The sequence below is a fragment of the Oryx dammah genome, unplaced genomic scaffold (genome assembly GCF_014754425.2).
Source record: "Oryx dammah isolate SB20612 unplaced genomic scaffold, SCBI_Odam_1.1 HiC_scaffold_1, whole genome shotgun sequence".
NCBI classification, from domain to species: domain Eukaryota; kingdom Metazoa; phylum Chordata; class Mammalia; order Artiodactyla; family Bovidae; genus Oryx; species Oryx dammah.
The window spans coordinates 37,092,134-37,118,321 of record NW_024070185.1 but is presented as its reverse complement, the minus strand read 5'-3'; the positions used below and the strand labels follow the sequence as shown (position 1 = coordinate 37,118,321).

Genomic DNA, 26,188 nt, shown 5'->3' with positions numbered 1-26,188 from the left:
TCTTTGTGTAAGCTGTGAATGCCAGGGGATACACTCCCCAGAGTCAGAAGTGTAGTTTGTCTGTGTTCTCGACCATGCTGAGATTGTTCGGTAGTAATAGGCAACTGCTGAATCACAGCAGTGAAAAAACTCGTGAGATGAAGTCTAGGCTAACTTGGCAACCCATCACAGGCATTTCTGAGAGTAGAGGATGCTTGACTAATTTAGGTGAAATGAGGTATAAAACTACAGTTACTTCAGTACTCCGGTTTTACTTTTTTTTTTTTTTTTTTGCTTCTTCCATTATTTGCTTTTCGCATCCAAAAGGACCATTTTAACGTAAATTCTACTTCTCCTTTAATGCCATAAATTATTTTAAATACACTAGCTTATTCAGTGTTGTTGATCTGTGGGTATAAAATCACTCTGGGTAATGGTACAGAAATTTCATCTGATTTATTATAATGCACTTTTCCATTGGACAATAAGCATACTCTGTGGTTAGAATGATAGTATTTGGGAAAATAGGTAGCTTTCAAATTCTTTATTATTATTTACTTATGGCTGTACTGGATCTTCATTGCCGCTTAGGCTCGAGGGTGCGAGGGTTTCAGTACTTGTAGCGTGTGAGCTCAGCAGTTGTGCATCCGGGCCTAGTTGCTCCGTGGCACGTGGCATCTTCCTGGGTCAGGGGTTGAACCCTTGTCCCCTGCATCAACAGGTGGGTTCTTAACAAATGGACCACCAAGGAGTCCAGCTTTCAAATTCTTGAAGTAGAAAGGAGCATGTTATAGTAAGTGCACCGCTAGCCACCCCCACCCCCACCCCCGTCTCTGGTCCCTATTATTTTAACCTAAATTTTAGTATAGAGTTTTCAGTATTTTTGTCAAACATATGTTTTTTGACTGGTACCTGCTTTCTTGCAAGTATGAGGTTTTATTCATATGCGCTTGTGTATGTGCACATGAGATAATGTCAGTAGTGTTGTGATACTTGACCATCCTTTGCCAGGATCCACCGTGGCCTCTTTCTGGGCTCTATTTCTGAAGGTTCCATTGGATGTATTCCTAACCCACTTACATGCATGTTGAATGGAAGTTTGTAAAAGACAGAGAACACAATATGGTAAAAGTGGTTTTGAAACTGGGAGCTTTGGAAGCATGTCTTATTCAAAGCAAACAGTGAACTACTCACAGATTTTATACTTCCTGCAAAGTACAGCCACTGACTGTCTCCTCACACTTGAGTTAACTAGACAGGTGTCCAGTGGAAGAGATGCCTGAATAACGGAAGGCAGCAGAGCTGAGAAAGATGGCATGCACAGATTTTTTTCAAGCAAATTACTTCAATAAACTTTCATATTAGATTATAGTGTTTGTTCCAAGTATGCAGGTATTGGAGCTCCAGAATTCCTTGTACGTTATGCATTAATACCTTGTAAAAAAGCAGGGCCCCTCTAATACACAGTCTTATATAAGTTACATCGTTTTTGTCTTAATACCCTCTCCTGTCAAAGACATTTGAGAAATTTATTTCCTTTATCATTTTCTAAGTTGTGGCTGCTAATGCAGGGATAGACACCTATTCAAAAAAAGAGGAAGAATTTGAGTAGAGAAAATGTCTTAGTGGTCAATTTTTTTTCCTGCTGTTTGGTATATTTTTTCATTTTTTCTATTATTTTAACTAGATCATTATATTTAGTAGATTTAACCAATGTTTTATCTTTTAAATTCAGTTCATTTCAATCCAGTCGCTCAGTCGTGTCCGACTCTTCGCAACCCCATGAATCACAGCACGCCAGGCCTCCCTGTCCATCACCAACTCCCGGAGTTCATTCAGACTCACGTCCATTGAGTCAGTGATGCCATCCAGCCATCTCATCCTCTGTCATCCCCTTCTCCTCCTGCCCCCAATCCCTCCCAGCATCAGAGTCTTTTCCAGTGAGTCAACTCTTTGCATGAGGTGGCCAAAGTACTGGAGCTTCAGCTTTAGCATCATTCCTTCCAAAGAAATCCCAGGGCTGATCTCCTTCAGAATGGACTGGTTGGATCTCCTTGTAGTCCAAGGGACTCTCAAGAGTCTTCTCCAACACCACAGTTCAAAAGCATCAATTCTTCGGCACTCAGCTTTCTTTACAGTCCAACTCTCACATCCATACATGAGTACTCAGCAATCCATAGAAGCTGCTTGGTATAAATTTGTTGAAATAGCTCTCTAATGCTAGGGAATGAGCTTAGTGGACAAAAGAGAGGTAGTATTTATTGAGCATCTTTTATCAAGCACGTGTTACACATTTGGTTATGTTAGCTTCTGTATAGGCCCCTCCCACTCTGAAAGGTTCTCTTGTCTCTTTAGCTCACCTTCATGTTCTATTCTATGTAGCATTCATCTTTGTTATAGAACTTGAATCTTTGCTCAACACTTGCTGACTTCTTTCCCTGCTCGTGTCTTCAGGTCAGCAGCCCAGGCAAGCTTCAGTAACTCCTTCCCTGCCATCACTGTGCATGGCTCAGGACAGGATGGGACACCTGCATTGCCCAGGATTTGGTGAAGGACTTGGAGCAAGGCAGCCCTTCTGGTTAATCCATGCTTGTGTAACTAACCTTTGGGGGGTAATGGGGTGAGAATATCTGTCAGCACTAACAATAATACCTTCCTTGGTGTGCAGAAACAGTTCTCACCTTGCCAGTATGTGGAGCATTGGGTGATCAAGGCCCCTAAATTCTAAACCCTAAAATATTGTATAGCATATTATACTTTCAGTATTGGTTATTGAGAAAACACCAAATGATAAAAAATATTAAGAAATCAGGAATACTTTTATATGAATTCATTAATTACCAAAAGGGTCTGCAGTGTTTCAGGTTGATCATAGATTGATACAGAGAGACCTCAAACACTCACTCCTACTGTAAATTCCCACTGATGCTTTTGGACATCATCATGGGTTCTAGCCTTTTACAGATCCAGCAGGTACCAGTTGACTGTAATTTTCTTCTTGGTGCTTCTGTCACACTGTGAACATGCAGAGTCAAAACCAAGCACTCTGATGTAGAAGCAAGGCTCTTAGCTGCTGTGCTCTATTCCCTAAGAAGATAGGCTAAATAAAGATACGAGTAAAATGTTTTGAGAGTCCTTGGAAGGAAGTCACTAATTCTATCTGGGGCAGTCAGGTAGCATTCACAGAGGAGGTAACATTTGTGCTGGTTCTAAAAGAGAAAGTTTGAGTTTGCTAAGTTGATGTGTCAACTGCGTTCGAACCAGCATTGGAAGGCCACAGTGAAAGGAAACCAAACTCTCACTTGTGACTAGTTCTCAATAATCATCTGGTTGTCTCTTGATTCAACCCATGGTATGAATCCATCATCTTTTGTTTTTTTCTTTTCCCTCCTTAAGTTTGGAGCTCCATCCTATGGCTTGACTCTGTCCCCTTTATGCTTTTAAGAAAGAGAACCAGAATTTATTGTAGTTAACGCTCATCTTGGAGAAGGAAATGGCAACCCACTACAGTATTCTTGCTTGGAGAATCCCATGGACAGAGGAGCCTGTTGGGCTGTGGTCCATGGGGTCGCAAAGAGGTGGACACAACTGAGCAACTAACACCAACACTCATCCAACAATGATCTGAATGTTTTCATTTCCATAAACCCTCTTCATCACCCTGATCTGCGTGTCTTTGTGATTAACTAACAGTGTTTGGTGATTGTTGTTTTTTCTGTAACAATTGAGGTATTGCTAACCCCCTTTCTGTTCAGTTAGTAAAGTTTGTCATGACCAAAAAACAAACTCTTCTTAGACTTGTGCATAATAATCTGATATTAGTATAGGGTTTTTCTATGTAAGTTGTTTTTGAAACGTCCTTCTCAATTTGTACTGAATAACAGAAAGCATTCTGACCAAAGCAAAGGTCTGGTATAAAAAATTCTTAGCAAGGGTTTAAAAAAACAAACAAATAATATAGTGATTTAGGGGTGAGTGTGTTCAGTCTTTCTAAATCAGATGTACATTTCAAAAAGAAATCCCTCACCCTTTTATCAGTAGTAGTGTTTTGTTGAGCTCTAAATCCATGTATCTTAGATGACAGAAAGTTAAGGCCAGATTTGCCTGGGAGAAGAAGTACTTAACACAGACATTTTAGAATATTTACAGTTGGAACCAATTTTTCCCTTGTTCACTTTATTAGGTAAAAGCAGTGAATACAGTGTTTTTCTTAATTTTATCAAGAAAATTAAACATATCCCACTTCAAACTTCTGTATTTTATTAATAACCCTCATTTTAATTTCCTGCTGCTATTTCTGTAGACATTTCCTAGGGAAGGGCAAGGTCAGTGATCATGGAGCTCTTCTCCTTTGGGCTTCCAGTAAGTAGAAGAAGTGCTTCAGAGTCTCTGGAGCACAGTCTCAGGCCCTGGGTTTCCATTGTCTTTCCATTATACCTGGTGTAGTTAGGGAAACCTAGGGAAACTGTTCGGAGAAGACAGTGGCACCCCACTCCAGTACTCTTGCCTGGACGGAGGAGCCTGGTGGGCTGCAGTCCATGGGGTCTCGAAGAGTCGCACACGACTGAGAGACTTCACTTTCACTTTTCACTTTCATGCATTGGAGAAGGAAATGGCAACCCACTCCCGTGTTCTTGCCTGGAGAATCCCAGGGATGGGGGAGCCTGGTGGGCTGCCGTCTATGGGGTCGCACAGAGTCAGACATGACTGAAGCGACTTAGCAGCAGCAGCAGGGAGTCTGTTGGAGGGACATCATACCTTCTGCTGGGCCTGGTTGTGGCTCATAGAGGAAAATTCCACTAACACTGTCCCCACAAGCTCCCCACAGTGACTTCATGGTCCCAGGCAGAGGCTCTTCTGCCTCATGGAGCCATCTTTACCTTACTCTTTGGTCTCTCCATTTTCCAGTCCCTTTTCAGAGTCTAGTCATTTGGTAAGGGTCTTTGTGCTGGTCCCCGCTCGGGCACCAGCTGCAGAGACTCCAGACCCATTTCTGATGCTAATTAAAGTGTTTCAGGGGGAATTCTGAATTTGCGCGAAGAGATAACAGATGCCTCCATTTCAGATTCTAATTTTAATTCAGTCAAGGGTACAGAAACTAATCAGAAGGGGAAACCATGCAGGCAGAGAAAGGCCGAGCACCTCGATGTGGCACCTCTCCAGCACACCGTTCCCTAGTGGGCTGCTCCATTGTGACTGGCTGCTCCTGTATCGAAGCAGAACTGTGGTTTGCTACCACATAGTTTCTCTATGTAAGGGGTTTACATTTCCATTCTGGAAGGATTTACTCGTAACAGTCTGGGCCTTTCCATTTAAGGAAAAATGCGCGCGCACCTGACTCTTGAATCAGACTCATGATCAACAAGGCCACAGTGTCATCTGGGGGCAGAAAGCAGAGTCAATTCCCAGTGACTCAGAACAATATCTCTGCCTTTAAGTATAGCATTTCTCCAGACTCTGATTTCCTGTCCTTTATCCTTTAATCTGGTTGTGTTAAAAAACAAACATTATTTCAAATTTCCTGGAAGCATCCAAAGGCATTTGAAAAATGTTAGGACATAAGTTATATGGGATGCCTTATTTATTTTACAAACAGACAGTGCTTGCTCCTAAGGGCCCAAAGAGCCCCTGAAATAACTCTGAAGCAATGTTGGCTGCTGAGGCCTTAAGTGTATTGATGTGAGTGTTAGCAGTCACCCTCTGTGGAGCCTTGATTTCCAGGAGATCTCTTGTTCAACAGCCTTGGCTATCTTCTCTCTCAAAAATGTGGAAAGGAAAATTTTGCCTGAGCTTTTTATTTAGCTTTGTAAAACTGCAAAATAATTCTGACTTTAAAAAGAAAAATTCAGGAAAACTCTGCATCTTGGTTACAGGAGTTTTTTGGTGTTTTATCACTAAAGCAGATTCATCAGAACCCCCAGGAAGTACTTGTCATGTTGTATTTCCTACTTGGCCATCTGATCCCCACCCCCTGCCCCGAAGTGCATCATGGGATCAGGGACCAGTCAGCCGCTCTACTGCAGGAGGGGCAAGTGCAGGAAGGACTGTTTACACGGGACCGTTGACGCTTCATGGGCCACACATCCTGAGGGAAGCCAAGTCTTGCACTCTAAGAGCCACTTACCTGGTTACTGTTTTTAGCATAGGTAAGGTGTGTTTCTATATGAAACACTTGCTCAGCTTTTCCCAGAATTATTTCCTCAGGAAATTTTAAGCTTTTCAGCAATTTAATACTCCTTTTTTAAAAAAATGATTAGGGCATGCATTATTGTTTGATAGCTTGTTAAGAAAATTAAGTAGTGACACTAATCCCATATTTTAACATTGGTATTACAGTGAAGCACTGTGGATACAGTAGAGAAATATAAACGGAATGTGTCAGCAGACACACAACAGCAAAGAGAATTTGACATTCCAACATCTTGTAAAGCATAAGAGGCAGGATTTTCAATTCCTTCATGTAGAAAACAGTAATTAGATGCCATAGTCATAATGAAATCCATAGATACTGACACAGTGTAATGAAACTATAGTTTAATGAGACTATTAACTGCAAGCAGTGGAAAAGGCACTTAAGTAAGTTTCATCATTTTTTATCTAAAGGGCTACTCTGGGTCTGTGTTCTTTGTCCACATTCACGGAGCAGGATGTATAAAGCTCTAAATTAACTAGAAAGGCCTCTTGAGTTCTCTTGGCAGGAAGCCAGTCAGCCTGGGGCTACCCCATCTCTCTGTCCCGCCCTTCCACAGAGTGTTGGTAGCCATCTTGGGATCTGAGCCGTTTTTCACATGCAAATCAATACTTCTTCCCTTTCTAGGTAAAAGGGATGGTTTCTTGGCCATTCCTTATCTGAAGCTGACTTTGTTTTCGCAGTGAGATTGTGTGCATCTCTCTGTCTTCTCCCACACTGGGTGTAGTGGATCTGTGAAATTATAGAGTAGTATATGAAGGAACATAAGAGATTTCTTTTTCTACAATTTTTTTTCAATAGAATATTCTTTTAGTTTTTCTTTCAGCCATTCCTGTGCTGACCTGGCACTCAGAAGCTGTTTCTTAGGGCAAGAGGGAGGGTTGAAATGAAACCTCATTTCTTTGTGGGCATCGAATGTCCTTGTGAGTTTTCCATTGTGTTTGTCTCTCCTTGAGTGTTATGTAGGCCTTTTGGTCAGGTTTGTCCCCATTTTCTCATATATTTCTCAAGAATTGGAAGAAAATTAACAATTTGCAAACCCTTACATTAAACAACTTTTAACTGTATCTTAAAATCTGTTGTATTGTATCTTTATCATGTATTTGGAGTAAAGAAGAGCATCCTTAATAGATGCTAAGAAGCAGCTTTGGCTGAGGCTGCAGGAACCACAGGGGTTAGCATTAGATGTTGCTGGAGGGGACACGAGGGCCATAGGCAGGGGGCTGGGAAGGGAGGGTTGCTGCCCTGGAGCCTCTCAATCTTTCCCCTCCCAATCCTGCCTCCACTGGAGCCCACACAGCACTCTTTCAAGCACAGTGCTGGGCACAGAGAGACATTTAATTAACACTTGATAGACTGACAGATGGATACTAACTTGCTTAATTAATAGTGGATGTTAAAGGCTTTGTGGATTTGTCCCCTTTGATCAACATCCTTGAGCCCATGTGGCAGAATCTGCACTGCTCCTGCTGTGGCTGTGATGAGCAGTAGGAAGCTTTTGGCTGACTTCTCCACTGCTCCTCTGGCTGTTTCTCCTGCGATTTTCAAGGAAGCTTAGGAAGCTTGCACATGTTCATTCTCAACCTCTCTCTACCTCTTTCTCTCTCTCCCTCCCTTTCTGTCTGATGCTCATGGAAGTAGTGTGCCTGTATAGAGTCAGAATTGACTATGCCACCCTGATTTTCTCTTGTGTTCAGGTGACTGTCATTTTTCCTTCAGAGCAGCATATTGAGGTAGATGAGGTAAATAAAACTAATAGTAGCTAATATTGGTATAATGCCTTTTATAGTTTATTGAACGCTCTCACTGGTAGCGCATTGCCTCTTTTGGTCCACACCATAACCCTTTGTTGCAGGTTTTTCTAATTGTATCCATTCTACAGGCGATGAAATGGAACTTCACAGAGGTTCAGCAGTCATTAAAGTTCCAGAACTTCCCTGTCTCCAAAGTCAGCACGTGGTGCGTCACTGAGATGGTGCTGATTTGGCTACACGTTTCCAGGTTGAGATCGTGGCTTGAATTAGCTTACATGGCTTCATTATTTACCTAGGCTTCCTTCTTGGTGACATAGAACAATTATTAAGCCCTTTAATTAATCTGTTTTGCTTTAGGTCACCTTGTTAAGAAAATCTTTTCATCTCTTTTAGCTATTTTTAACCCAGTTACCCACTGTAATTGAGATCCAAAAATCGTTATGGGTAGGAGAACTGTGTAGTAATGCCCCATGTCCCTTGCTTCTCTCTGTTGAAAACATCCCATCTGAGGTCATTTTTTAAAATTACAGTACCTTATAAATGAATGAATACCTTCTCTCCTCATTTCTCCTAAATTATAATTCATTCCAACATTGTTTATATATTTTAGGTTCTTTGCATTTTCACATAGAATTTAAACACACACATAGCCTACTATGAATGATTGAGAGTTTGTTGAATCTATAGTCCCCTCCCCAACCCCCCCGTTTTATAGTCATACCCAAGGAGCCTGAAGAGCATCTGAAATATAAAAGCCCAAGGCAGAGCTTCTGGTGCCAGGCATCCAGGGACTCACATACTCTCTAGCAGCTAATGAGATTGGAAATGAGTTAGCAAGAGCTCACATCAGATTCCATCTCAGTGGTAGACGCTCCACCTCCAGCTCTACCAGTCTAATGGATGGGAACTTTCCTCTCTGCTCTTTATAAAGTACGTTACTGAAACTGTTCAGAATGGAAAGCAGGTGTTGCCTGCCTGTTGAGAGTTTCCTACATTAACACAGTGAAGCCTCTGAAGATGTTTCTCCCATCCCAGTCCCCTTCACTTAGCTCCTGAACAAGACTACCACCTCTGAGGTGAGCTAATGACTCAAACAGAAAATAATTCATGTTTGTTTTTTTTTCCCCTCCGTTTCTTCCACAGCCTGTTAGTTATAACTTCTACACACATTAAGCTGAATAAGGCCTTAAATCTGCTGGGAAACTGCTTACCACCATTTCCCACTGTATTATATGTTTGTACTTAAAAACCCATGAGGAATCAAGTACACGTGAACAAATAGACATATCGAAAATTAAATACTTGTGACATTTTTATGAGCCTGCATGTGCATTTGTGCTATAAGAGCAATTATTTCTTCATGAAGCTCCAGGGAGTTAGGTTTTTCTGGGTTAAATATTTTTACCTAGCTCTTGTAATTTTACAAAGAAACTTTTTGCTGTTACAAGGCACATTTAGATGAGTGATTTTTGCTTTGTAAGTTTGGTGAAAGAATAATAGTTTGTATTAATTTATTACTCTGATACCTGTAGGACTTTTTGTAAAATGGATACCTTGAAAAAATCTAATAACATCTCACATATTATTAATTCATAGAAATTAGGGAGTAATAATAAAGTTGAGAAGGTAAAACGGTTATTGGCTATACATGGAAATGTGCATTTTGGCCTGTTCATGGAGTAGGTTGCTAAGCTTTTCCTTCACCTCTCCAAGCTTGTTGGTTGAATGATGGATGCACCTATGAGAGGTACCTATGTGTACCTCTACATATGCTATTTTATTTGGATTTGTACCCTTTATTAACATCATTATACAGATGGAGGACAAACCTAGGGATTTTCCTAAGATGACATTCCCGCCCGTGACTCATCTCATCACATGGGTGGTGGGTGACCCTCCTTCAGGTCCGATAAGAGAAGAAGACGCTTCTTGCCAAGGATAGAAATCTTCCTTCCTCTACCACACAGGACTCCTTGCCAAGCGATCACTGCAAAGGTCATATTTGAACTAACTCCTCTCTGCTCTCTGTCAGAAACTCACTGGGGAGAAATGATATTGACTATTGGAGAATACAGTATATATTCCAGTGTCAGTACTTAAGTTAGATTCCTGTTCCAGTTTAGGTCACCCCAAAATTACTCATTTTAGGGTCCATAACTTCAGTCTTCACAGAGATGTCTTCATGGAGTTTCATTTTACTGCTATATCCATTTATTGACAGTTTATACAAGCAGCATTTATAATAACATTGTTGTTTTATAAGGCTGTTGTTAAAAGGTTGAGTGCTGTGCCTTTAAATAGATAAAATCCTTTGAACAGTTTAGTATCAAGAGAAATTTGTCTGTGAGAACATGTGGGGAAAAATTGAAAATTTCTTTCTAAATTCTAGCTCCAGTTTAACAATGCTATCAGTTTTGAGCATAGGCAGAGGTGGATTAGCAGTTTCTGTGACTCTGTCCACAATGGAAATCACATTACCTTTGGGAGAGAGATCTCAAAATATTATTTATGCCCATTGCATCTTTGAAATTAGGATATTAATAGTTATTATTAGACCTGCCACTAGGTATTAGAATTTAATACATTGTTAAAGAAGTATATATATACCACAAATTTGTTTTTTCAGTATTATTTCAGTGTAATTTGGGGGGGGTGGTGGCTAATCTTGTGTTTTATTTTATGCATCTAAAAATATTATTCTGAGTAGGGATCCATAGGTTCACAAGTTAACTGAGGGTGTCCATGGCAGCAAACACTCCATTTTCAGTGGCCTTCTGGGCACATGTGTATATGGGGCCTCCTGGCCCTCTTAGGCCTGGTTCAGATGATCAAAAGGTGTGGTGATAATTATAAGAAATACAGTTGACTCTTGAACAACATAAGTTTGAACTGTGCAGGTCCACTTATATGTGGATTTTTTTTCAATAAGTATAATACCTGTATTTTCATTTTATAGATCTTTAAATTAACTAAATGTGGAGAAAAGTTTGTGTTTGATTAGAGATCACTGTATATGGCATCAAGAGTCCTCGTTCTGTCCAGACTGTTTCAGCTTCCTGCTCTTGGTTGAGTCATGTATTAATTCCTTCATTTTTGAGGCAGAGAGAACAATGTGCAATTTTTTGATTGTGCAGGGGATGGGGGTGCCCCTAACCCCTGTGTTGTTCAAGGGACAACTATATATAACAGAAACTACAAAGAGGTATGTAAATAAAGAACCAAACAGATAAAATCCCATTATCTAGGATTATATATAGCCAACAGTTTAGTGTATTATTTTCTTGGTAGATTTGATCCTGCATGGGTCCACTTATACATGGATTTTTTTCCCATCAATACATATTGAATTCTATACAATCCATAATTGGTCAAATCTGTAGACATGAGTGCTGACTGTAAAGTTATATGTGAGTGTTCAACTGTGGGTGAGGGGGTCAGCACCTCTAACCTTGATGTTGTTCAAGTGTCACTCTATTCTTTTTTCTTAGTTGTGTGTGTGACAAACCATCACAAAACTTAGTGGCTTTAAGCAACAACTCTTTAGCTACTGATTCTGCTTTTTTTGTTGTTCAGTCATGTCTAACTCTTTGCAACCCCAGTGGACTGCAGCATGCCAGGCTTCCCTGTCCTTCACTATCTCCTGGAGTTGGCTCAAACTCATGTCCATTGAGTCGACGATGCCATCCAACCATCTCATCCTCTTTTGTCCCTGTTTTCTCATGCCCTTCATCTTTCCCAGCATCAGCCGTCATCAGTGAAGGCTGGACTCAGCTGAGTTCTTCTGTTTCAGACTGGTTGCCTCATCCATCTGTGGTCAGCTGAAGAACTGCTTGTCTTCTTTTGGCTGGGTTCTCTCATATGTGTAGGGCCTCATCTCTGGTCAGGGTGGTCTCTCATCAGCCAGCAGGAGGGTAACTCGAGTTTCTTCATAGGACAGAATCTGTGGAGAGGGCAGGCATGTGAAGAGGCTTTGAATATGCATACCATTACTTCTGTTGTATTCTTTTGGCCAAAGCAGGTTAAGCCAGAAGACTAGCTGAGATCTGAGGGTTGGGGAAGTAGACTCCAGCCTTTGGTGGGAGGAGCTGCAAAGTCACATTTCAGAGAATGTGTGCAAACAGGAAGGAGTGAAGGTTTGTGAGCATTTTTGCAATTTGTTGCAGTGTATATATGTGAGTGCATATGCAGTTCTATGTTCTGCATTTTTCATCTCCAGATAGGTTCCAAATCAAAGTTGCTTATTTGACTCTGTGATTATACTGGGGAGATTAAACAAAGTGTCTCAAATGGTATGTAGAACAGAAGAGCAGTCAATAAATAAATTAGAAAAGAACAGAAGGAAATGTAACTTCTTCAGGCTACTGCTCGAATTCCTTTCCTGTCACTTCCTGGTTGGTTTTATTTCTCCTCTGATGTCTTTCCACGTGTATTCCCCTGGTTGATGATACCGACACATGTACTCATGATGGGAGAGCACCTGGTTCTGGGCCCCACTTCAGCCTCTCACCATCTTTGAGATCTTGGAAAAGTCACTCAACCTGTACCTCAGTGACTTCATCTATTTAATGAGAATGGTGATGGACAAGGAGGTCTGGCGTGCTGCGATTCATCGGGTCGCAAAGAGTCAGACATGACTGAGTGACTGAACTGAACTGAACCACTACAGAGTTATTGCGAGAGTTTAATTAATTCATGAGTGTGGACATGTGTTGGAAACATATCTGTGTTTTTTGTCCTAGTAACTCTTTGATGCTTTTGTAGAATGTCTATAACAATTTCTTAGTTAACATTTTCTTTTCACATCCCTAGAATTTTGAACTGTTTCTATCTGTTTAAAAAGAGAAGTTGAGTTTTTTTTCCAATTAAAGCACTATTCATTTCTGCAGAGTGTATGTTAAAGAAAATTTGACTTTAACAATCTTAGCCTGTGCAGTAATCTTCAAACACCATAATCTGATGGAGCCCCTTGCATAATGTCCATCTTCTCCGATGAGAAATGACATTCTTAACATCAATAGATTCTTAGGCTTTTCTGACAGGAAGTAATTTTGAGTATGTATAATCAGTTATAGGATATGCTTGTCAATAAATTTTTCCTGCAAAAATAAATCAGAAGTCATATCAAAATAGCATTATGAAAAAAAATCTGTTTTCTTTAATACTTCCCTTGAAATGGTCAGTCATGCTTGAGGCTTAAAAATTTTTTTATTTAGATGAAGGCAGTTTATTTAATTTGTGTGCTGGCCATCTTTCCAGCTAGCCAGTTTGCATAAATTTCATGTCCTAGCAGGAAAAAAAAAAAAATAGTTGTGGTCTAGAATCAACCTTTTCTCTGTCAAGTCTCTGTAAATTTTTCTTTACCCTTGATTGGCTGCTTCTACTTCCCAGACCCTGTGAATTTCACCATAAACCTTTATTACCACCGCCTACCCACACACATGCCTAGCTACCCTAACAAAGAGGAACTTCTTCCTAAAACTCCCCTGTGTTTCCTTTTGTTCTTTTCTGGACAGTGAGTAATTAGAATCAATCTTCTCCCATTTAAAAAAATGTGTCTGTACCTGTCCTCGTAGATCATTCATTTAGTTTTTTTTTCCTGTCTGTTTATTTTTCCATTCATTCGTTCATTGTTTATCTGGCAGCAGCAGTGTTGCATGCCATGGATAAAGAGACAGATTGGCCCTGGCACTGACCCATGGGTTTTGCCCTGTCACAGGAGGGATAGTCAGTAAAAGTGACATTTGACCAGAGCCTGCAGAGAGTTGTGAACAAAGCCTTCGCGAGTCTTGAGGGTGGAGGGAGGAGACCACATTATTTATGCCTTCCTTCCTAAGGACCATAGCCATGTACCCGCTTTTGGCAAGAATTAGAGTCATAAGAGGGTGAGGTGAAGAGCAGAGCAGTGACGATTTAGACTGGATTGAGCCTTGTCATGAGAACCCAGGGTACTGCACTGTCGTGCGTGCCAGCTACTGGGGCACTGTAGTGAAGAGTGGTTTATTTACCTGGGGCTAGGGTCTCATATACAGTCTCTTATAATGAAGCCACTTAACAGTTGCTGAGAACTAATTGCATATGAGTCTACACATTTTATGTACTTCGTATTATTTTATAGCAGATCTTGAAGTATTACTGTTCCTTCTGCAGATGAGCAAACTGAGGCTGATAAAGGTTATGTAACATCCCTATGATCACATAGTTAGTATGAAGCTGAGCTTATAATTCAAATCCAAAACATTCTTTCCTTAGAGGGTGAGTTCCAATTTTAATAAAATATGCATGCACGAAGAAACTAATATCATAGTAAAATACACTGCATGCCATTCTGACTATGAGTGCTTTTAAGGCCATTCGACAAAGAGGAACAGCGTTTGAAAAAATACACTGCCAACATAAAGCCCCCTTTGGCCTTAATCCAGGTCACTCAGAGCCACTGTGTTATGAACTTCACCTCCTACAGGCAGTTATAAACCAATACAATTTTAGGAAGCATTCATAGGCTTAATTTCAGAGTTCCAGAATTCTACAAACTGTGCCTTCACTCAAATTTATTATTACATCTAAGTTGCTCTCTTGCTTTCAAATGTTGGATATATTTAAAATGGTTGAACAGAGGAATGAAGTAGGAAACTAGGGAGTTATTTTGGCATAGGTAAGGTACTGTGGCCCAGCTGTTAAAAGATTTGTGCTTCAAGCACAGTGCGTTTTTGGCAAAACATTTACACACCTAACTACACCTAAAGTCACAGAAAAATTTTCCAGCCAACCTAGCAATCAGTAGGGAATGATTTCAAGGAAGAAAAATATCCTTTTATTTGGTTAGGCATGTGAGAAACTAGATGGCAGAGCTCACTCTGCAAAGAGGGGACCTTTAGGAACACGTCTGGGAGAGTTAGCCTTCGGTCCAAACCATGAGCATCTTTGTAGTTCTGTACTCCAGGCCCTCATCTCCCACCTGGACATGGCCCTTCTCCCCTTGGAGTCACATGGACCTGGATCATTTTTCTTCTGTACTTAAACCTCTCAGTGGCTCCCTTAGGCCCACAGGGTAATGTCCAAACGTCTTAGAATGGTGTGAGAGCTGCCCTACTTGCCCCTCTGCCCCATAGCCTGACCTCTCGGCCGCAGGCCATTTCTAAACTCTTCTTTCTCCTGCTTCCCCTCCCATACAAGGCAGGATCTCTTGCAGTTCTCAGACTAGAGTGGGCTGTTTCCTGCTTCTAGGCTTTTGCTAACGCCCTCATTGGTTCCCTACTTCTGCCTGTGAGTATGAAGACATGCTAGAATATCATCAGCCTTGAGTCGTGCCACCTGTAAGATGACTTTATAGCACATACCTGTAGGCCTATTCCGGGGAATGGGAATCAAGTCTTAGTGGTTTTGGTTGGAGTCCAGAGCACCAGGGGAGGTGCTTGGTGTCCACTGAATAGCAGCACGACTGTTGAAGGAACCAGTGAGTCAGTGACTCTCTGGGCATTTCTTACTTGGTTTCCAGAAGGAAAAGTTTAAGCATAGCACTTTATCTGTTTCCTAGAAGGTGTTTTAGCTTTTTTTGAAATTCAAGGAAAAAAGAAGTAAAGGCTCTAATTAAACCAATATTCTGAATTGTCACTTTATTTCCCAGTGATGTTATAAATAGCCCTGCCAGAAGACACTGGGTTAATGAATCCTGGCTTTCTGTAGGTTATGGATGACATGTCAGACTACTGTTGGTATCTTGGGGATTATGAAACTGTGCCTTCTAGGGCCCATTTAGCAACGGTGCTGGGCCTTCCCAAGTGCCTGATTCAGGAGCCCCCTAGTGAGTCAGAGCTTGTGGCATCAACAGTCAGGTTGATGAATGAGACTTGGAGATAGGGAGTAAAAGGGACTGAGCAGACCTCCTTGTAAGATGGTGACTCCCCTCTGCACCTGGCAGGAATGAGGTTTTTGTGAGTTTCTAAAAGGAGAGCAACAGCTTTATTCTGAAAAATAAATTGCAAACAAATAGAAAGCCCCAAATACAGCAAGCTAAAATGTCTGGAGTACTTACCATGAGCCTAGAATTTTGCCAAAAATTTTCCTGAAGCATTTCCTGAAGTCTTCTACTTCATAGCATGGTATATACTGAGACCTAGTCTCTGATTTTTCTTGGTTATATGCATGTACATGTATGTATGTATGTATGAAAGTGTGTGTGTATGTATGTGTGTATGTATGTATATATATTTACACACATCCACACATTTCTTTGCTCTGACTTCTGAAGGGGTCAGGAAGCAAAGATGCCATTGTACTAATAAGCACACCTAAGCACCTGGATCTTATCCTCTAATATCACTGCCCACAAAAATGAACCATGTTTTTCTGGGAAATGCTAATTCCAGGGCTGAGGCAAGATGATCTTGAGACTCTTATGAGGCCAGAAAGGAAGGAACTGCTAAAAAATAAAAGGATGTCTTAAGGGACATAGGAAACAGATTGAAGAGGCTTCTACTGGCCAAATCTGGGATAATCTGAGCACCGAAATAATTGATTGTAGTATGAATTATAAACAGTTGTGAAGGAGGAGTTAATAATCCCATACTGATGACGGATGGATGGATGGATATGGGGAGAGTAGGAGGTTTTTGCTCAATAACTACCAGGTGCCAACCAGTAAACGTGGAGGGAGTACTGGAGCAGGAAAAGTCAGCGTATCATCCCCATCATAGTAAAACTGGATCAAGCAAGATTCATCAATGGATGCTATCTAAGCAGAAGTGTGGAGGAGCAGGATATTTGTATGCCATTTAAGGCTCTCCCACAGATTGCTTATTAGCTAGAAGGGAAAAGTAGTGATTACAAAGTGGAAAAATTGGACTGCTCTTTGACCAGGATCAAAGTTAATATCACCATTGAAAGGCAGAGTAACATCTGCCTCCAGATGTGGTTTCTTGAGAAGATGACAGCATTGTCTGTGTGGTATTCTGGCCAGGAATGTATATCAGACTCTAATCATGAGGAAACATCAGCCAGATGCTCTGTTGAAAAAACAGGGGCAGGGAGAGCTGGATCCTTCAAAAGTATCACGATCATAAAAGACAAAGAAAGGCTGTGGAGATGTTCCAGGTTACAGGGGGTCAAAAGGACTTGGCAGCCAAATGCAGTACCTGATTTGAGACTGGATCCTGTACATAAAGAAAAATTGGAATATGCGTCATCAATTAAAGGGTGGCATCCATGTTAAATTTATTAAAGTTGGTAACTGTGCTGTGGTTATGTAAAGGAAAATCCCTGTATAAAATACACTCTGATGTATCTAGGCATAAAAGCCCATGATTTATGGTTTGGGCATAAATGCATACACACATAAAATGATATATATATATCACAAGTACAGTTATATAATATACATATAATTGTATGTGTGTATGCATTTAAGCATACATATATGCATATGTGTGTGTACATATATATATAAACACATATGTATTTATATGTGTGTATATGCACTTTAATTTACATATATAGAAGGAAATGGCAATCACTCCAGTATTCTTGCCTGGAAAACCCCTTGAACAGAGGATCCTGTTGGGCTACAGTCCGTGGGGTCACAAAGAGTCAGACACGACTTACAAACTAAAACAACAACATACACATTTTAATATGCATATATAAAAATATATGTATATATACACACATATAAGATAGAGAATGTGCAAAAACATGGGAAATGTTAAAATGTTAAAAATAACAATAAATAACCGCAGATGAATCTTGAGTAAAGGGTCAAAGAGTATGTTTATGTTTTGTTTTCATATTCTTACAACTTTTAAGTTTGAAATTATCCCCCAGTAAAAGGTCTAAAAGTTAAAAGTATATATCATGATCATGCTAATGATTATCTTCTAAATAAATATTTCTTCTATTTGCTGTCCTCTCTGCTGTTTCTTTTCTCTCCTCTTCTTCTGGTACATCATTAGAAATCCAAGGCTGGTGAGAAGGGCATCTCGGTGGGGCAGACAGTCATCACGAAGCATCGGAACACACGGTACTACAGCTGCAGGGTTATCGCCGTGACGGCGCAGACCTTCTATGAGGTCGTGTTTGATGACGGCTCCTTCAGCAGGGACACCTTCCCTGAGGATATTGTGGTAAGTAAGGATCTGGGTGCCTGCTCCCCAGCTTGTTTTCTGTATAACTAAACTAGCTGAACCTCTCAGGAATCTTCATCTTGGTTCTTGGTGTAGCTCATTTCATTTAATATTCAGTTCAGGTGTTCTCTTCCCCCACCACAATCCTTGGAAGTGTTGTTTTCTAAGAGGTTCCTTAGCCCTCATTATTTTAAATAGTAGGTGAATTTAGACTCATCTTCCCAGATTCTTTTAACTGAATGAGAAGCGTATGTGGCCAGAAACAAAATGTGAATTCACCTGTTCTTATCTATTATGGAGTTTGTATATTTGAATTCCTTTATTACTTTTTTTTCTTTATGCTTGGCTGGAGAATATGGCTTTTATTAATCTGACCTGACGGTGACATCTGTAATCTGACAGAAACATCTGTGCATGTTTCATATGGGAATAACAAAAATCACACAAGCAAAAGGCTCTTTTATTGAGTTTCTTAACTGTGGTCTGAAAGGGGACCCATACGTGCCTGTCTGTCTGTCTCCTTCCTCTGGCCCCTCAGTGAACACCATGGGTCTTGTTCAGAGGAACTCTGAATGTGTCTCAGGGTCTTGCTTTTGAGCAGGATGTTTCACAAGAAAAGCAGTTTCAGCAGAAAGGTTTTTGAAACTGAGATCAGAGTTAGTCTTCCAGCCATCTTGTTATCCCTTGTTTATTTACGGCAAGTATCCATTTGAGGAGCCAGGCCTCAGTAATGTAGTTGTAACTTCTGCCTTGTCCTCAGTCTGCGATGCTTTGCCCTTGTTTGTATTTGGAAATATATTACTCTTTAAGAGTAATAAGTATGTATTTTGCATAATTGATAATTAAATGTAACCTTTTGAGATTGTTCATAAACATTTCCAGAATTTTGGTCTCCTGGGGCAGAAGAAACATTGATTCAGTCAGCTCTTTGTTAAGCTTACTTCTCTATGCCTTTACTTCTCTGACAAGTATGTAAACAAAAGTTACCTTATTTGAAAGATTTCAAAGCAAATGATTTAAAGAAATTAAAAATCCCAGGACTTGATCCTATACCCTAAGGGTGAATTGTGGGTTTTTTTTTTTGCAGAATTCTCCCTGGAGCTTTGCTGCACTGATGTTGCTCTTCATAAGCAGCAGCCGCTAGGTCACACGCTTGCCTTGCTAGCCTAGGCCCTCCCTTCAAGGGCGCAGTCCCCAGACACAGTATCTGCTGTGTGCTAAGCATCGCACTGGGTGCTGGCAAAAAGAAGGTGTGATTCCTTTTCAGTCTGGAGGGATGTGGGCTGGTAAATGGGTGCTTTCCAGACAGTACGGTAAATGCTATAGATGAGTCCGAAGCAACTTCTCACCTGCAGGGATCAGGAGACTGAGTCCGAGATCCTACAGGGTTGTAGGGCTGGCACTGATGGAGATGCATCACGTGCCAGGTTTGCTTCAGGAGCTTGACACACGGGAGTCATTTCACCCTCACAGTCTTGTGTGCTAGTTACTACTGTTTTCTACATTTGGCTGCTGAAAAAAAAACTGAGTCACAAAGCAGTAAATAACTTTCTCACAGTGATATGCAGCTAGTAAGTGTCAGAAAGAGTGTTCAGTCCAGGAGTTTGGCTCCAGAGCCTCTGTTCTTAACCCCTAGGAAGAAAAAGGACTTTCAAAGTGGGAGAGGGCTAGAGAGGTACTGAAACACACAAGCAACTCAAGCCCCTTGGTGCTTGTCAGACCTGCCCAGTTACACACTTACCTCAGAATCTGCCTCCTTTCGTGCAGGCTGACAATACTGAGCTGGCCAAAGACAGAAAACTTTGCTGGGGAGCCTGCAGGGGATAGAGCAAAAGAGTTGTGAGTCCTCACCCCCAAACTTGAGCAAATAGTTAGGTCTTTATCCATGATAGTATGTAGTGAATCCTAAATTTCCTTTCACGTCACGAGCCTCCACACACCCAGTCAGTCATAAGCTTTCTTGGAAAGTCTTCAGCTTGTGCATTGGAAAAGAGTGGCTGTGATCCTTGGAGTTTTCTGAATCCACAAGTCTTTCCTTTGATACCTTTAGCCCCTACTCTCTGAACCCAATCAAGTTTGGTTTGAAGTATTTGTGGGTGTTGTGAGAACAAAAATTTGTGAGGTAGTTCAGAAACACCTTGGCATTTAAATCAACAAGAATAAAAAAGCAGAAATTCTTTACAACTCAATTGGCTGTTACTTAGCATGCATGATAAAGGCTTGAGGTTTAGCAGTTGCGGTGTGTGTGCATGTGCGTGTCCCCAGCTCTAGCCTTGGAGGGAGTGGCAGTGCTCACAGTGGTGTGAGGTAGTGGAGATTGGAGCAGGGGCTGCTGTATGAATTTGCATGAAGGATAATTTTTTCAGGGAAAAAGCAACTTATCTTTGAACAGGTCTTGTCTCTTTGATCCAGCCTTTCCTCCCTCGCCAACTCCCTTACCATCCTTTCCCATCTGGTACATTTTTGGTTACCTGTTCCAGGCCTCTTAGACCAACCAAGTAGGAACGTTTTATTGATGCTATATTTTCAAGTTATACACACTTTCTCATAACGTCACTGTTTGTTGGCTGCTGTGGCCTCTTCCGCTTTGTTCTTGTAGTGCTGAAAGAGACATCCCCAGATGTCTTTATTTGGTTGCTCCATAGGGAAGGTTTTATTTTTCCTTATAATATGGTATTAGAGTTCTCTGGAGAAACAGACCCTTAAATAAGAGGCTTGTGTGTGTTTAATATATTACAAGTAAGTATATGTAATATATATGATTTCTGATAAGGGTATTGGCTCATTTGATTATGGAAGCCAAGAAGTCTCAGGATCTGTAGTCAGCAGACTGGAGACAGGAGAGGCTCAAGACCCAGGAAGAGCATCAAGTCCAAAGTCAGGAAAAAGCTGAGTCCCAGCTCAGAGCCAGTCAGGCAGGAGGAATTCCCCCTTATTTGGAAAAGAGTCAGCCTTTTTGTTCTCTGACTGAATGGGTCCTAGGGAGGATCGTCTGCTCTGTCCGTCAATTCAGTCACTAAAGTCATCCAATAACATCCTCAGAGACTCACCTAGAATAATATTTGACCAAATACCAAACATGTGGGCACCCATGGGCCCTGCCAAGTTGATGCATAAAATTAACCACCACAAATACGTTGTCCTGGGGTGTTTAAGGAGACTGCTCACCTTGTGTTGCCGGAAGCTCTGAGTTGGAGGCAGAGTGTAACTGCCCTTTCTGTGAGGCAGCCACACTGTTTGGCTGGTTTGCAGCACTCTGCAGATCAACTCCACTAGCTATGTGCTCTGTCCTGGTCATCATCCAGATTCCCAAAAGACAGTGTCATGGATTTTCTGAAGCAAGCTTTTTAAATTTAAAGGATTTCTGGGGATTGTTTGGGGTCTGTGTTTCTGACTTACATTAATGAAAGCTGCCTGATTAAATGCCCTCATAGTATGTCAACTAGACTTCAGTTTGGTATGGGGAATTTGATGTTATATTTCAAAACATAATGTGTGTAATGAAATGTGTTGTAAATATACTCACATATTTATTTATTCCCATATATGATATTATGTAAATACGTTTATATCACCATTTTTCAGCCCATGTGGATTAATTCTTATGATCATCCCACTTCCACTTTTGCTCTCCATTGACATCAGCGCTGTCTTCTGGGAGGTGGGAACCCCACTTGGTACCCTAATGTGGAGATAATCAGGAGATAAGAAATATGGGACCAGCTTTGTTTCTGTCTCAGCACCTTGCACATCATGGCAGAGTAGTTATTTGGGTGGAAACATAGTCCATATTCCTCAGAGAAACCTCGTTTTTTTAAGATGATATACCTGTGCCACCTGAAACTGGGGGTAGAAGATGATTTTCTCTTTTGTTTGTCTGAAAGCTCTCTAATCTGCCCAATGTGCTTATCGAGTGTGAGTGCCGCTGGGAAGGCCCTTTTATCAAATGCAACTCAATGTCAGTGTGACTGGCTAGTGAAGAACTAGGCTCTCTAAGCTGTGGGTACTTGCCAGCTAGGACTGCCATAAAGGTAAAACACAATTTCAGTTTCTTAACTATAAAAATAAAATCTAGAACAACAAGTTTAATTATCCCAAAGTGTTTATTTACATATAAATACAGGGAGGCCTGGCATGCTGCAATTCATGGGGTTGCAAAGAGTCGGATACGACTGAGCGACTGAACTGAATTAATAGTCCCTTATGAAGCCTGATGCTTTAGTAAAGAAATACATTCCCTTATTTTTTGAATCACTTTATCATCCCTCCAGAAGAGAAACATTTAATGCAGGCTTGTCTATTCATGTTTGAAAATAAATTTACTGTGCATTAAAATACCTTTGTTAGGGTTATGTGACTAGAAGGGAGTGTTTGAAACTGTAGGGAGAAACATTCTCTGGACTACCTGAAAATTTCTTTCCAGACCTAGGTGCTTTATTTCTGTGATAGCCAGAAAAATGTCCCAAATATTTTGTCTCAACAGTACACCTGCAGAATGTGTGTATCAGTCCCGTTAAACTCAGCATGCAATCTGTAGCTGTCAGGGTAAGTAATAAAAGATGTATTGCTGCATGCCTCCATCTGTCAGTCTATGAAATTGCAACACACTTCCTGATGAATTTTTTTTGTCTCCTACTATTTTGATGGGAACGAAAGTTGCCCACTGAAGAGAATTCAATGAGCAAAGCGATTCCAGGGCCCCCTGTTCACCTTTGCTAAAACTTGAGATCCTCTGGCATGCCCGTGATGACACTAGAATGATGGCTGCTTGCTTTCGTCTGCACTTGGAACTCATTTCAGGGGAGGAGGATGGTGCAGTGTGATCTGGATGGTTTTAGGACCAGCACTTAACATTCACCACTTGGCTTGAGAAGAGAAACAGGACCATTTAGAAATTTGACAGCAGGAGTCCATCACTGAAATTTCCATGAGAACTTGCTACATTTTTCAGCATCCGTTGAAATGTGAAAAAAAGCACAAGAACTATACTCTTCAACATACGAGGGATGGATTGTCATGGCCTTTAGTTTCTGTGGGCTGTACAGTGGAAACCACAATTCTTAAAGCCAATTTTTTTCTCAGTTATAGACAAGTTGCTCAGACTTTCAAGCCTCAGGTTTTTTGTTTCCCCACTAAAAAGGGAATAATCTACACCTTCTGAGATTATTGAAAGGACTAAATGAGCTAAATGTGTTTTTCCTCCCCCATCTAGTTTATGCTGCCCTTTCTGGTCTTGATGAAATTTGGTTAGAAGATGTGTACTTAGAACTTTGTTCCAACTTATTAGGTTAAATAAGTGTCTGTATCGGTGAGAGTTCAGCTTATTTTTTCCACTTGTAAAGCAGTCCTGGTGTCTTTAGACTTTATAATGAAGAACCTAATTCTTTGCATTTATGCGTGTATTTTTCAGCATGTTTAAAGTGCTCTTAATATTTATTGACTTTTCATGACAAGCCTTGCTCTAGAGTAAGTTTGTGCTCAGTTCATAGATGTGATACTTGCCAGGTTACAAAACCTTTTGATTTGTGTGAGCTCCCCAAACTAGGGGTGGCAAGAGTCAGGACCAGAATGCAGGCTGATCCCCTGCCTTCCACTGCTTGTTGCCTCCATGCTCTCTGTGACTTGGCATTGCTGTCGTAGAAGACCCTGTACCTAACTGCTCAGGGTTCAGCACCCCCACAAGTCCCCACTTGGCAAGTGTAGGTGTAGGGGTAACTCTGGATGCTCAGGAGGCAAAGGAATATGTTGGGGTGGGGAGTGAGAAGCTAAGAAAATGTTTTCCTGAAAACTCTGTGCTGTAGGGTCCTGGGAAGTGTTTTTTAATTCCCACTGGCACATAGATTTTAAAGTAACCTGGATTTTTAAGTTAGGTGAAAGGCATACCCCACCCCAGCCCATGTGTGTTATGTATGCTCCAGACTGATTGTCACCCACCAGTCCTAGTTCTTCTAGAATGAATGGAAATTTGCCAGAAAAGGCTCCTAAACTTTTATTGGTTTAGGATTCTATAGGTGTGGCCCATGGGGCATTTAACTGCTCGAGAGGGACACCCTTGCTTCTCTTTCCTGGCTGTAGAGTTGAGAGTCTGCTAAGTTCCTATTGAATTTTATATCCTTGCCTTTTATACATGTTAAAAAAAAAATCTGTTATTACCTTGATTTTAATCAACAGTTTTAAACTTACTTTTTTTAAGCCTTCAAATTCAGCTAACAAATTGTCTTATTTATGCATATGATGATTTTTTTACATAAACATTTAGAACAAAGTCATTTGTTTCTTGATTAATATTTTATAATGTATAAATGAACTGATGAAATTCTCACCACTTTACATTTAAGTAATCAAATTTCCTTGTACATCTTGACTGTGTTTATAGATTTAATATATAAAGTTCTCACAAATGTTATAATTTTTTTTAACTCAATACCTATAATGCTGATAAGTCTAACATTAATTTAGTAGTTCAAATTGTATTTCAAAAAGCAAACAACACATACAGCAGTACAGTATTTACAAAACATTTTACTGTGCCTTTATATAAATATAATTTACATTGGGTAATCTATTAAATATAATATGTATTTAAATATATTTTAATTGATATGTAAGTAAATAGAATTCTCTACCCACCAAGAGGGAATAATATTAGTATATTGGCTAGAAGTTGACTAAAAAACACTAAAGAACCTCAGGCCATTCAGAGGCTTAGAGTCTGGTTATATCTTTGAAGACTGAACCTGCAGTTGCTGGGCTGGGGCTTCTAAGTAAGGTCAGCTTTCATCTGATTCTTCAACTCTAAATTGTGTACTCTTCACTGAGGCTCTGATTAGTTTTATAAGTTTCGTGAACTGTCTCAAGTTGGTAGAGGTGGGTACTTACCAATCCCTAGAATTTTATTCTCTTGTGTAATTCTTGGATGGCTTTTTGCCTTAAAGCCAGGGCATACTAATGCAATGTTGAAGTCCTTATTTGTGCTGGACTCCCTTTGTCTTTTATAAATTGTATGCATCTCCACCCTTGATTCTGTAGCCATCATACTGACAGTGTCCATTTAGCACTGGTGAACCTCTGAAGAAAAGCATGTCATTGCCCTGATACTCCACTCAAGAGACTGACAAGGTGTCTTCAGGGCAATTAGTTAATTATGTTTTTCTTCAAATACATACCTCCTTCACTTGGTGGTATTTCTCTTTTGGCAATATCTCAAGGTGATTGGTTTGAGGAACTTCTCCCCAGGAGACAATTCTTTCCCATCCTTGTCTTTCCAAGGGAACTTAAAGGTATATAGCATTTCATCTTCACTCTAACAAAATCACAATAACTACCTTGAACTTGAGGGCACTGTTATTAATTTCCAGGACTTTATCATCTTTTCTCAATGGGCTTCCCAGGTGGTGCTAGTGGTAAAGAACCCTCCTGCCAGTACAGGAGACATGAGAGACACAGGTTCAGTCCCTGGGTCGGAAAGATCTCCTGGAGAAGGAAATGGCAACCCACTCCAGTATTCTTGCCTGGAGAATCCCATGGACAGAGGAGCCTGGCTGGCTACAGGCCATAGGGTTACAAAGAGTCGGACACAACTGAAGCAACTTAACACGTCACATCTCAATTCAGGGTTTAACCCCAAGGGTGGCATGATCCAAATCTATCTGTGTTTGGGAATATCCAATCATATCATTCTTTTTGATCTATATATTCAGTGCTATTTTAGGTACCATAGGGGATTCAGGATGTATAAGCATAGTTGAAGAAGTGATTCTGGGTATTTTGGAGGCAAAATAAAGTACCCAAGTGGGTTTGAAACACTAAAAAAAAATTGTTATCAGAAACATTCTATACTATGGAATTCTGGGAAGCTCATGGATTTTTCAAGTTTCTAAAAAATTTTATTCAAGTATAGGTGTCTTATAATGTGGTGTTAATTTCTGCTGTACTGCAAAGTGATTCAATATATAGATAGATATATAGACACATAGATATACATTCTTTTATATATTCTTTCCATTACGGTTTATCACAGGATACTGAATACAGTTCCCTGTGATACACAATAGGACCTTGTTATTTATCCATTCTATATATAATAGTTTGTGTATCCTGATCCCTAACTCCTAATCCATCTGTTCCACACTTGCTTCCCTCTTGGCAAC

General features: G+C 40.5%; 1 protein-coding gene across 1 annotated transcript in view; it reads left to right on the top strand.

The window, feature by feature from the left end:
- Positions 1 to 26,188, top strand: part of LOC120863043 (lysine-specific demethylase 4C) — a 404,602-nt gene that overhangs the window by 337,684 nt on the left and 40,730 nt on the right. The window contains exon 19 of the mRNA XM_040239292.1: positions 17,868 to 18,038. Coding sequence (XP_040095226.1) covers positions 17,868 to 18,038 — 171 coding nt within the window. The remainder of the gene's footprint in view (positions 1 to 17,867; positions 18,039 to 26,188) is intronic.